This window comes from Opisthocomus hoazin, chromosome 12 (assembly GCF_030867145.1).
Source record: "Opisthocomus hoazin isolate bOpiHoa1 chromosome 12, bOpiHoa1.hap1, whole genome shotgun sequence".
NCBI lineage: Eukaryota > Metazoa > Chordata > Aves > Opisthocomiformes > Opisthocomidae > Opisthocomus > Opisthocomus hoazin.
Window position 1 is genome coordinate 23,890,472 of NC_134425.1, and position 11,913 is coordinate 23,902,384.

The 11,913-nt window shown below is 47.3% G+C and overlaps 1 protein-coding gene across 10 annotated transcripts in view; it reads left to right on the top strand.

Moving 5' to 3' along the window:
• The window catches only part of LOC104334771 (heat shock factor protein 4), a 38,528-nt gene that overhangs the window by 24,049 nt on the left and 2,566 nt on the right, over positions 1-11,913 (top strand). For 4 of the 10 annotated variants that reach the window (XM_075433304.1, XM_075433305.1, XM_075433306.1 and 1 more), the window contains 4 exons: positions 1,222-1,446; positions 3,462-3,567; positions 4,957-5,022; positions 6,482-6,569. In XM_075433304.1, coding sequence (XP_075289419.1) covers positions 1,222-1,446; positions 3,462-3,567; positions 4,957-5,022; positions 6,482-6,569 — 485 coding nt within the window. Of the gene's footprint in view, positions 1-1,221; positions 1,447-3,461; positions 3,568-4,956; positions 5,023-6,462; positions 6,570-8,046; positions 11,007-11,913 lie in introns of those variants that run through there. The other 6 variants (XM_075433307.1, XM_075433312.1, XM_075433310.1 and 3 more) reach the window with 5 other exon arrangements.

Here is an 11,913-nt window from a genome sequence, read left to right on the forward strand (position 1 = left end):
CTAGAAATGCCTGTAAATCTGCCTAATAATTGAAACCATAGCCATAAAATTAGCTAGAAGCATGTGAAGAACTCCAGATCAAAAAGAAAAAAAAAACAAACCAACAATTACTTCAAGTTAAGTTGCTTATTTCTGCTAATTGCTGAGTGCCACCTGGTGGCCTCTGATCTATGTTGTGTCCGCATGACTCGAGAATCTCAGCCAGCCACGGCCATAACGAGTTCAGGAGTGTGGTACATCCTAAATCAACATGAGCTTCTGGTGGGAGTTTAGGATTCATGAGATGAGAAGATGATCTGAAAGGAATGCCGAGGCAGGCTTTGTAGTGTCACATACCATCCCGTGTGTGTGACATGCTTATGCGTTGTCTTGCAGCAAAGCTAGTCTGTAAGTGTTGTAAGATAATATTTTTTCAGTATGGCTTTCCATGCCCTGTGCCTCTTGGTCTGAATGCCTTTGTCACTTTGGCTCCAGTTGTGCACATTCACAGGGAGTTGTAACATCTGCTATAAGTAGTACAGAGTAGACTTTTACATACAAAATGCTACTGTTCAAAACTTCAATGCCATATGTCCATCTAGGAATAACGTGGAGTGCCTCTCCCGCTGGAAAAACGCAAACTTCTGCTTCCACAAGAGTAAAACATCTGACTGGGACTGTCAGGTCTTGACAGGCTCTGTTCCAAATCCTGCAGAGCCCCAAGATACTGACTTGTGCCATTGGGATCTCTAGAGTGCTTGCTGGTCCAGTCCTAACTCCAGCATGGGAATCATAGAATGGTTTGGGTTGGAAGGGACCTTATAGACCATCTCATTCCAATGAAGGTCTTACTGATCCCATTGCTATCTCTAGAGTGGAGACTTCTCTTTTTCAGGGGAACCTCTCTAGCCTGGTGACCCTTTAACCTGTCTGAAGCCTAATGCTCACCTGAAGAATGACAACACATGGAAGTATATTTTCCATATTTGCAAAATGGGGCAAATTCATTATAACCATGACTGGTGAAGTGAGTGAAGACATTCCAGCTGAGCATGTTTCTGGCGCTTGCTGAAAAGAAAGCAAGGTGGCTGGTTTCTTTTGCCTGTCTAGGGGGATGGAAGGACTCTGTGAGGCAGTTTGGTGGGAAGTGGAGGCAAGACCTTGTGCTATTGCCCTTCCCAGTAGCGTGAGGCCTTTGTGCAGCAGCTGTGTGTGTGGTGCTAACACTTGCCTCTGATACAGAGAGAAGTGCCTCATGCTGATCAAGGAAGAGCCTGTCAGCCCTGGAGTGAAAGCCACCGCTGAGCCTGATGTCCCTCTGCCAGCCTGCCAGGCTTGCTCTGAACCCCCTGTGCTCCCAGTCGCCATGGTTCAGTCTGTTCTGGAAGGCAAAGGGAGCTGTGGTGCAGCCCCAACGGGAACCTCACAACCATCCGAGAGAAGAGGCAGAAGGGCATTGCTGGACAGGTGAGAGGAGCCCGGGAGAGCTGTGGCCCTGCGTGTTTCATTAGCCAGGGGGAAAGGGAGGCTGACTTTAAGTTGCTTAATGCAGCCTGGTGAGCTCCATCTTCTACCTGTGGCACCTGCTTAGAAGAACCTTGAAGCCCAGAGGAGAGTTCACAGGGGTAGGGGGTCTGTGGATGACTTGCTTGAAGGACTCAGTAGAGGAAGAGCTGTCAGAGGGTGTAGATCTGAGCCATGGGAGCAGGAAGAGGCTTTTTTCATTGAGAGGGATTTACTCGAGGTCTAAGTGAAAGCTGGAGCCCAGTCCAGCATCCTGTCTGCAGACTTGCAGGCCACTGGTCCGCAGTACACCTCCAGTAGCTTGTATACCCTCTGTCATTTGTTTTGTTCAGTCTTCAGTTACAGAAAGTCATAAGGAAATATTTGTCGCTGGTGTTTCTCTGCAGTGAATGTGGTGTTGTGTGTGTGCCAATACGCAGATAGTGATGGAAGATGACAATCGATCATCACCATAACCTCTGCGCTAAGTAGGGCATATGTTTGATTAGGGATCAAAGCATTTATCAGGCCCAGGCTTGGGCTTGAGAAGGAAATAATTTGTCCCCTTTCTTTTCCTCTCCTGTGCTGTGAAGTCAAATAGACTTTTTAGTCTGTTCCCTCTTTGCATCTCCTCCTGTCACCTTTCCAAGGTGACTTTCCTGAGTCAGTGCTGGTCTGTCTTCAGGGGACAGCCAGTCACTTTGGCACCATCACATGGGCCACGTGCTTCTGGGGAGGTGCCGGGGAGCTGTCACTGCAAGAGATCTCTGCTTCCCCATCTCTGACTAAGAGTGAAAACCCACCAAACTTAACTGCGTTGATGTGCTTGTCTCCTTGAACTGGAGAGGCTCAGTAAAATGCTAGGCAGTCCCAAGCAAGGCATTATAAAAGGGTACAAAACCATGCCTCCAAGTGATGCAACAGCAAGTGAGGTCACTCACAGGGATGGAGAGTTGGGAGTTCGTGCTCACTGAGTGCAGAAGTCTGATGCAAAGGGATGGAGGTTTCATGATTTTGAAGCCAGGGCACGCAAGTATCCTGCATGTGACAGTCACCCAGAGAATGATGTCCTCTTGCAAGGGGCACTAGGACAGTGTCATTAGGCTGAGCCACAGGGCGATCTGGGTGAGCCACTTCTGGAGCTGTGGTCTGAGACCAAAATCCCAACAGCACCGACGCCATGGGTGAGCGTACAGCAGACTTCACCAGCAGCAGGAAAGCGCAGCTGCAGCTAGCTGGATGACATGGAAGTTAACTGCAGAATTCATTCTTTATGGCAACTGCAGCAATGTAAGCAGGACTTGGGGGGCAAAAACCCAGAACACTCAATAGGGTTGTCAGAAAGACTTCCATTTTCTTTTGGGTCTTTACAGAGATCCAAATGCCTCCTTGTCAACCCACTGGCTACTTAAGAACATTTTGTTAGAAGAAAAATTGTCCTTTTTTAAATACCCTGGATTTTAAGAGTAATTTTTATAGCTTTTCTGGGGGGGGTAAACACAGTTGCTTCTTTAGCTCAATGTCTCCAGTAAATGCAGCCTGCAGGCTGAATGCCTGCAGGTAAAAGTCACTCCTATAAAAGCCATTAGTTAATAGTAATTCGGCCATCTTGAACCCAGGAGGATGGGAATGCAGTCTGTTCTGGGTTGCTGGTGCCTCTCTAGAAGGATTTCCTCTAAGGAAAGCTTTAATTTTCCCAGTCTTGAAGGAATGGGCACAGACTGTCCACCCCCAAATCACATGCGTCGCCAGGAGAGGAGTAGCTTCCCTCGTGTTACCATCAGCCCAGTCCCCTCTGTGCTCTGCTGGGTTCTACATCTGGGATTAACCCAAGCGATATGGCATAAACCCAGTGCGCTCTTGGTATTCAAAATGAGAGTTTAGCATAAGCCTCATGTCAGAAGGCTGCTCAGTCCTGCTTTCTGTGTGGATCTATGCAAGTCTTATTCATGGCAATATTTCCGCTTGTCTTTTCTCAGAACAGATATTTCAGACCCATTGGAGGGCACCGACTGGAGCTTGGAAGGGCTGCAGCTGCTGCTGAGGAGCCAGCAGTACGGCCTGGAGCCCACCAGCCTCTTGGATGTGAGTGCCGGGCCCTCTGTCGGGGTGGCTGCAGGGAAGAGTTGTGAAGTTCACAGCGCTAGTTTGTCCTGCTCATAGGAACTGGCAGGATTTCAGAATTTAAATTTTACATTTCTTCTGAAAATATACGTATTTGAGCTTCTAGGAGCACATCACATGGTGCATTTGGTGAAGACACCAGCACGAGACCTAGCACATTTACGTTAAATAGGTTTAATACGACTCTAGCTAGTTTGGTAATTGCTTTGGGTGGGTTGTTTATTTTTTGCGTATTCTGCATCTTAGATACTCCTAGATTGTCCTTAGCTCTACTACCTTCCCCTTTTCCTCAAGTGCTGGGAAGTGTAGCTGATGCCAAATTCTCTCTGTCTATTGAGATATGTATCTGTCTACAGTTCTCAGGTCAATTTTCTCTAAAAATGGATGGTGGCTTTTTTCTTAAATACATATGCAGAAATATGAAGGTTTGTTTATTTCTCTCTTTCACTCACTTTCTCCTTGTATATAGAGTTAGTATATGAAAGGTTTTTGCCAATAATCAGTTAGTTCTGTACTTAGTGAAAGTCTCTGTGTGTCAAAGATCTGCTCCCTCAAGGAGGTGCTTCAGATGCAGGCACATGGTAAACTTTCATGGATAAACAAGAATGAAAAATCATTTAAAAGAAAAATCAATCTTATTCTCCTCAGGCCAGTTCCCAAGCGTCGGATTGATTTTGACATAGAAAGCTTTTCTAATGGCCTGCTCCGTCACTGGCTCTGCTGGTTTCTGTTTCTTATTTCTCATTAGGAGGTGTTTTCCTGTTACTGACACACTTTTCTCTCTCTGTGCAAATGAACGTCACGAGAGTGAGAACGAATCATAACCCTGTACCCCAGACCAGCAGCTCTTTTTCCCAGATGGCTCAGACTTCTCAAGAAATTGCCGTTGAAGCACTGATGCAGCAGTACTCTGCCCGCTGCTACTGAGTTTTGGGATGCTTTTAACACCCATATGAATCTGGAAGTGTCCTAGGAGCCCCGCACAGCAGAGAAGGGCTCTGACCTGCGTGCGCAGTGACACATACAGCTGCCCTGGTCTGCGACCCGACTGCGGCACCGGCTGCCTGCGCGGCCCCTCCACTGGCAGGCAGCAAGGCTCGAGCATCAGCACGAGCGCCCGCGGCTCGGCGCTTGCTGTTCTGGCTCTGCTGCAAACCAACACGCAGGAGCCTTGGCCTGCAGCTTCGTGTTGTAAGGCAGAGCAGCTGAGGTGCAGGCAGGCGTTGCTTTCTGGCCGCTCTGCCAGCAAGGCTACACCCTCCCGCAGACAGGCAAGGCAGGCAGCTGAGGACAGCAGTGTCTCGAACCGTTGCACCGTTCAGAGCCCCAACTGTGTTTTTCTTCCAACAGGTGTTTAATCCCAATTTATCTTTGAGTGAGTGGAACTTGGCTGAAATGGAAGCCAATTTGTCCCCGGTAAGAGCTGTGTATTTCTGAGATATGATGATAATAATGATAATAGAATTAGGAAGCGGAGCCTGGGCATAACTGAAGACTGCTTAGTTATTTTATAGCCAGAGGGGAGAGTGTGGTAAAGCACAGCAAGCACGCATGTCCTGCGCGTAGGCTGAGAGTGGTACCTTATATTCATGACCTGTCTCTCCCACTCAACCAGAGCTTATTTAGAGATGTCTTGATGTCCTGGAGTCTTTGATTGAAACTGGCTGCTCCAAACATCCTCTTGGCATGAATGTCACTTGCTACTAATGTCATGGATTCATAAAGTGTCTTTGTGCCAAAGCCCTTTACAAAATGCGCCTTTATAGAGCGCAGCCATCCCTGTGCATTCCGGGAGCAGTGAAACCACATGCAATTAGAACAGAGGTTCATGCCTACCCATACGGAAGAAACAAGAAGTTCAGTTTGACAGTATTTGTGTGGAACTGACATTGACACAGACATTTCTGAAGCCCATATGGTGATTTAATAAACAGTGAAGGAAAAGTGAGTTTCATGACTGGGTTTTTTTCCTGCTTGATAGAGGACGAATTTTCAGAGTCCTCGCTGCCAGCCAGGTAGGATAAAGACTTGGATGGTTCTGCCGTCTCGGCAGACGCACAAGCAAAGCGTAATCTGTTCTAATGAAGTGTGAAAGGTCTTTAAGCCTTCCTCATGATATCACTATCCTTTTTAGATTTTGGTTTAATATTTTTGAATTTACTAGGTAATTCCACCTCCTGAGTGTTCGGAAGGAGAGTCTCTGAAGAGATAGATAATACTAGCAAGTCTTGGAAGCAAAGGGCGGTCTCTTTTAAAAAGGGTTACATGAGAGAAAAGGCCAAGAGGGAGGCTGCAGCAGTCGATACTTCAGTCCTGGAGTCCACTGAATTTCCCAGCATTTGGTGCACCCTGCCCTCAGGCTTGCTCGTACTCCAGAAAGGCAGGAGCACAGAGAAGCCTGGGAGTCATACCTGCAGCAGCTCTGCACCCAGAAGCACTGTGCTAGCGAAAGCTAGTTTTGCTTTAAAGACAGCCATAGGCAAATGGAAAGAACATTCCTGCCATATTTGTTGCTGGCTGCAGAGAACTGTGGGTTTGCTTTGTGCGGCAGCCAGGCAGGGACAGCCACAGTGACACCAGCCTGGCCTTCTCATGTGACGTGAGCTTCACGCTGTACAGCCAGAGCTCATAGGGGATTACACCTCCCCTAGTCCTCTCCTTCAGGCGTATCCGCCCTTGAGCACATGTTTTTGGCCTGTGTTTTAAGAAAGTGCAGGTGAGGCTGGGGGGAGAGGCAGGGCAGGGAGGACAGCTTGCATTACTGGTCGATGTTGTGCGGCATTGATGAAGCACTGATTTTCAGAAATGGCCTAGTTCTAACAAGCTCCCCTGTCTTTGTATAATTGTACATTGTAGTTTATATTTTTGCATCAAGATACAGCGACTCACAGTGGATCTGGAGAAGAATGCAACTGAGCTGTCCTCAAAAGCGATCAACCCACCATTTAACAACGCCTGCCCAGGTAGGAGCACTAACAGCTCTTGCAAACTCAGATTTGGGGATGTAATTTAGGTGTTAAACATGCCAGCAGCTAGATGCAATGTCCGGCACTGACCATTTGCCTCTTTCAAGGAACAAAACATGTTTGTTATTTTGCTTTCATGATTGGCAGGCAACAATGTTTCCACAGCAACTGCTAAGCCAGTTACTGAGCAGTGGGAAATGCACGGGGGATAAGCAGAGGTTTAAATGTAAATGAGCTGCCTCTGCTCCTGCTTGGGTCCTCCTCATATCTATCAGTGTCTCCGCTGTTTTCTCTGCCTGTTCATTGCCACCCAAGAGCAATGTGGTGATCTAAGTGAAGGGGGGGTGGTAAGAGCTGGATGGGTCCCATGTTTCCTCTGGCTCCTGCTGCAGAGGAAGTGACCCGGTAGCTGCTGGCAGCCAGAGGCAAAGGTTATGTCTCTGTTTCTCCAGACCTTTTGCCAGACCTCAAGGGAACTGTCCAGCTGATCTTCTCCCACCCACTCATTCTGATAAAGTGTGTCATTGACCTTTGATATGAATCTAGAAGTGTTTTCCTGGTCTTGGAATAGTGATATATTATTATTTTCACGTGTATTCAGCTGGGCTAGACCTGAAAGAGAAGCTTTTGTGAGCGTTAGTTTGGTGCTGTAGCCACCTGACCCCACCTCAGAGTTTTGATGTATTGTGTGGACTCAAGGACTTCAAGTCTGCACTGGAAGCATCCAGCCAGCATCTTGCATGAGCATTAAAGGCATTAAAAGCCCAGCTACACTGAACAGAATTCTTCAACAGGTTGGGGCTGAACTGCCCAAGAGGAGCATCCCCTGTTTGCAAAGCATTTCTGGTCCATGCAGTGGTGTCATCCTGGAATAATGGGGCAAATGGCAGATGTCTCCTGCTGCAAACATGAGGAAAACCAGACAGTTCCTGAGTGAAGGAGAAGAAATGCTGCTCTTATCCACTTCTCAGCATCTCGAACCATTTGGCCATCCCTCTTTCGCTTCTTGTGAGGCATCTCAGCACTCCAGCAGAACCCAGCTTGGCAACCTGGAGTGACCCCCATCAATTTGGATGGGCTTTTGAGCGAGTCCAAGTTTTTGACTGAAGTGTTTCCAAGCATTTTTTGCCTGGAGTGAGGTGCCTCACCACCTGTTGCAGTGGGAATTTGCCACTTTTCAGTTCTACATGTAGAATCATAGAATCATTGAGGTTGGAAAAGACCTCTAAGATGATCAAGTCCAACTGTAAAGCCAACTCCACTATGCCTGCTAAACCATGTCCTGAAGTGCCACATCTACACGTTTTTTGAACCCCTCCAGGGACAGGGACTCCACCACTGCCCTGGGCAGCCTGTATAATGCCTGACCACTCTTTCAGTAAAGAAATTTTTCCTAATATCCAACCTACATATGTAAAGTCTGGTAACTTACCTTCTAGAAACTGAGTTTTCTGTTGTCCATTTGCATTCCTAGGGAAAGATGTCGTTCTTGAAAGTGCCCAGCAGTTTCTCCTTGATAGTCAGTCAATCTTTGGAAATGACCTCATCAGCTTGCCTGAAAGTTCATCGCTTTATGTTCCATCTGAAACTATGGCTTCCTACCTGTCCTCTGTGGGAGTCCAAGGGGATGGCCCATTAAACCTGACCTCTTCAACTGACAACAACCAGTGATTTAGCTTCCATGGAACACCATCTCCCTCCCACCCATCCAAGCATCCACAGGTTTGAATGTAAAGAAACAGAAGTGACTCAGAAACCCACAAGAGAGTTTCTTTTTATGCCCTTTCTTTCTGAGTAGATGGAAGCGGTCGGTAGCTGTTGCGTCACCCGCCCTGCACCTGGATTTCAGTGTTTCCCCAGGATAACAATTGTAAAACAAAATATGGCTTCTGGTGCTTGCTCCTATGGGGAGTGAGAAGTTGGCAGGATTTTTTTTTTCTTTTTGAAAATGCGTTTAGACATTTCAAATCTTCTAATAAAGTTTAAGTGAAGAGTAGCTTGAAAATACATCAGGGACTTCATAAAATAAAGTGATCCTGACTAGTGTCTGCAACGGCAAACTGTTGGATGTTACTGGGGCAGCACAGACTAGCTGAGATGCCTGACCCTTCTGGATGCTGTTTTTTAAACAGGAAAAGAGTTCTATATGCCAGTCCTATGCGCTAAAATTATTCCCTTATCCATTTTCTGGTTTTGATGGGATGTACTTGTGCCTCTCCCTTATCTTCCTAGGCTGAGTAGGAAAATGAAGGTCTCTCGGGGTGTGCAGAAGATCATTTTCTGAGTGACTGCTCCAAGAATGTGTCTCTGGCTTCTAGGGGAGCTACAGACCCCAAAACATCCCATGCTGAATTGAGAGAGTTTATTGTTTGGGATTTTTTTTGGCCCCAAATTAATTTTCTCTAATATAAAAGCAGAGCACCTCATATTTTTAAAAAGAGAAAGGGGTAGACTCTTCTGCACCCACAATTTTCCATGTACAAAGAGGACTGAGGGAGCGCACTCTGGGTTTTGGTGCTGGCTGAGTACTCTATGTCCAGTCCAGTGATTTTGTTCCTTGGCCTTGACCTGTTCTATTTCCCCTGAAGATGTGCCTGTCGGTTTATTGATGTATAAAATCTGATGAACCAGTTTAATTGATTGGATCCCCTTTTCAGCAGGACTCTCAGCTACTCCGTGTAGAAGAGAGGTAGAAGCTTTAGCCCACCAGGTCCCCCTAACTTCTCTTCTGTCCTTTGCGCATCTGAGACCAGCCTCCAAAGGGTGCATTCATCTTCCTCTTCCATGTGGTTTCTGATGACTTAGTTTCTCAACAAAGCAGAGCTTTGGTTTTTATGCTGTAGTTCCAATGAGAATGTATTATTTATCTCAGTGTCCTCTCATTGAGTTGCTTTTCCTCAGGAACGCTGCCCAAAGGCAGTAAGACAGACCCAGGAAATTCACCCAGCTCGGGCCTCCCAAGGGCTTGGACAGTGAGGTGTAAGCCGTGCCAGTATTGTTTGAAGAAATGCTCTGACCGTTTCCATTGCCATGACAATTTTTGGTTCTGAACAATATTTCTGAGCACCTTGAATGGTCAAGCAGTATCCACCCCAAAATGTAGTCAATCAATCAGATGAATGCAGGCTAGATTTCTCCTTAAGAAGATGAGCATTTTTTAAATGGACCTTCCTGTCACTGCCCTTTCCCCCATCCATTTATCAATACGTGAATGGATGTGTTAGTTCAGAGACATTCACTTTTGAGCCCATTTTCCCCTGCTAACTGCTGTGCGCTGGGAGCTCTCTCACCACCTTGGTGGTGCAGTCTTTGCAGAGGCGAGGTTGTGAGAGCTTCTGAATTAATCCCAGCCACTGTTTACATGTTCAGCACTAAGGGAAAATTCTGGCAGATCTGACTGGCCTGGTATTTAGATGATGTGCTTGAGTGTATCATGGACAAGGCTTTTCTTTTTGATTGATTTGTGCTTAGAAAGTTCACCTAGATCGGCCCGTTTGCCACTCTATCTTGTCATTTCCAGGGATAGAAAGGCGTGGAGTTGCACTCTGTTTACGTGTTTTCTCCTAGGTAATTGCAATCTGTCTGGTGTCTCGTGTCACCCGACGGAGTGTGTGATCCCCGTTGAAGATTTACATCCTTCTCTGAACCTTCACACGCTGGATTGCCTTAGTGTTAGCACTGAATGTGTTGATCCAATAAGCTGTTTAAGCACGTGCTTAACCTCAAGCTCCTGCGTAGTTTCCCCGTATTTTCATGGAGCCTATCACATGCTTGAGGTTAGACGTACACTTCGGTGTCTTACTGGGTTGTCTGGTTGGGGTGGAAGAGTGAACCACCTTAGGAGAGCGACTTGCGAGTAGGCAGAGGTGCCGCGCAGCAAACACAGGTCCCTGACGCCGTCTCAGGCTGCGGTGTTTTTACAGTGCCCAGCAGCAGCCCGCGCTCGCTGCGAGAGGCTGCTCGGGGTGCTCCCTGGGTGTTCCTTAGGCTTTTCGCTCTACTGTAAATGTGAGATTGGGGCTGGGTGGTGAGAGAGGAACCTCCAGGAGCGGTGTTTGAGAGCCGCTCCTGCAAAGAGGTGAGCTCGTGTTCCGTGGCCTTTTACATTGTTAATTTTACTTGAAGGTGATGTGCTGAGACTGCGTTTTTGCACTACGCTGTACATTTGTAAAGTTTTACAGAAACGCTAATTAAACATGTTTCCTTTTTCTCACTTAGTCCTGCTCTGGCGTTTCTCTCGCTACTTTCACCTGCCCCTCTTCCTTTCCTCCTCCCCAAGGCCTCACCGATCAGTGAAAACAGCTTCCCGGAATGCAGGAGATCCACCCGTGAGATACTGTAGGGCCCACCGATGGGTGGTGATCTTCTGTCTGACAACGCAGGAGCTGGGGACATCTGGCACGTGACCTGTGGCTGAGCAAGCACAGCTCAGAAAGCAGCTAAACTCCTCTGCCTAAAATGCCGGTCAGGGTGGGTGTATCTGGTAAAATCAGGATCAGAGCAAAAGAATCTATAGTTACTGAAATTACGTGCATTTTTTATCCTTTTATCCCTTTTTTTTCTTGCTTTCAGTGATAACAGAGCTCAGACTTCACTCTTGGAACTACTTGGTAAAATCCTTTGTTTCTAAACGTGTTTTCGCTGTGAAGTGTGGTGTGCTGATACAGTCCGTCCTGCCTGTTTGTCCTTGGTGTGACAAGGGGCTCCCAGGACCGGCACTAACACCCCGCACACAAAGCGCACAGCCCAGAGCCCTCGGAGCAGCCCTCCTCCAGCTTTCTGCCAGAGAAGGTCAGCAGATCTTCTGAGGACCGAGCTCGTGGCTTTCTAAAGAGATGGCGCCTGGGAAGGTGCTTTCAGACAAAGCCGGTTCTCCACGGGCCCCTGCCCGTCCTCCCGCCTGTCCTGGAGGCCCAGGGTTGCTCCAGCAGCCTTTCCTGATGGAGAGGGAAAGCGCTGAAGTTTAAAGCAGCTGTGGTGTCCTCCCTGAGGGCTTTTACGGTTATTCCGCGTTGTGGTTGGGGCCAGGTCTCTTACCACCAGATGGCACCTAAGGCCAGCTAATGGGAAATAAATCTTTTCAGCAAGCCCATAGTAATATTTCTTCTTTAAATGTGCACAACTACAAGGCCTGTTCAATTTCACTGATTATGAAACATTAGAGATCTCTAGAAATACGAGAAAAGACATCCACCACCTTGGGTGTGGCTTAATGCAGTGAGGTCACTGAAAGCCTGGCTTACTCCCGATGTTGCGCTTGGTGGTTAGCTCATAAACACAACGTCACTCCCTGGAGGTGAGGCCAACTCTTTTCTCTTGTGCACAATGATTTTTTTCTTTC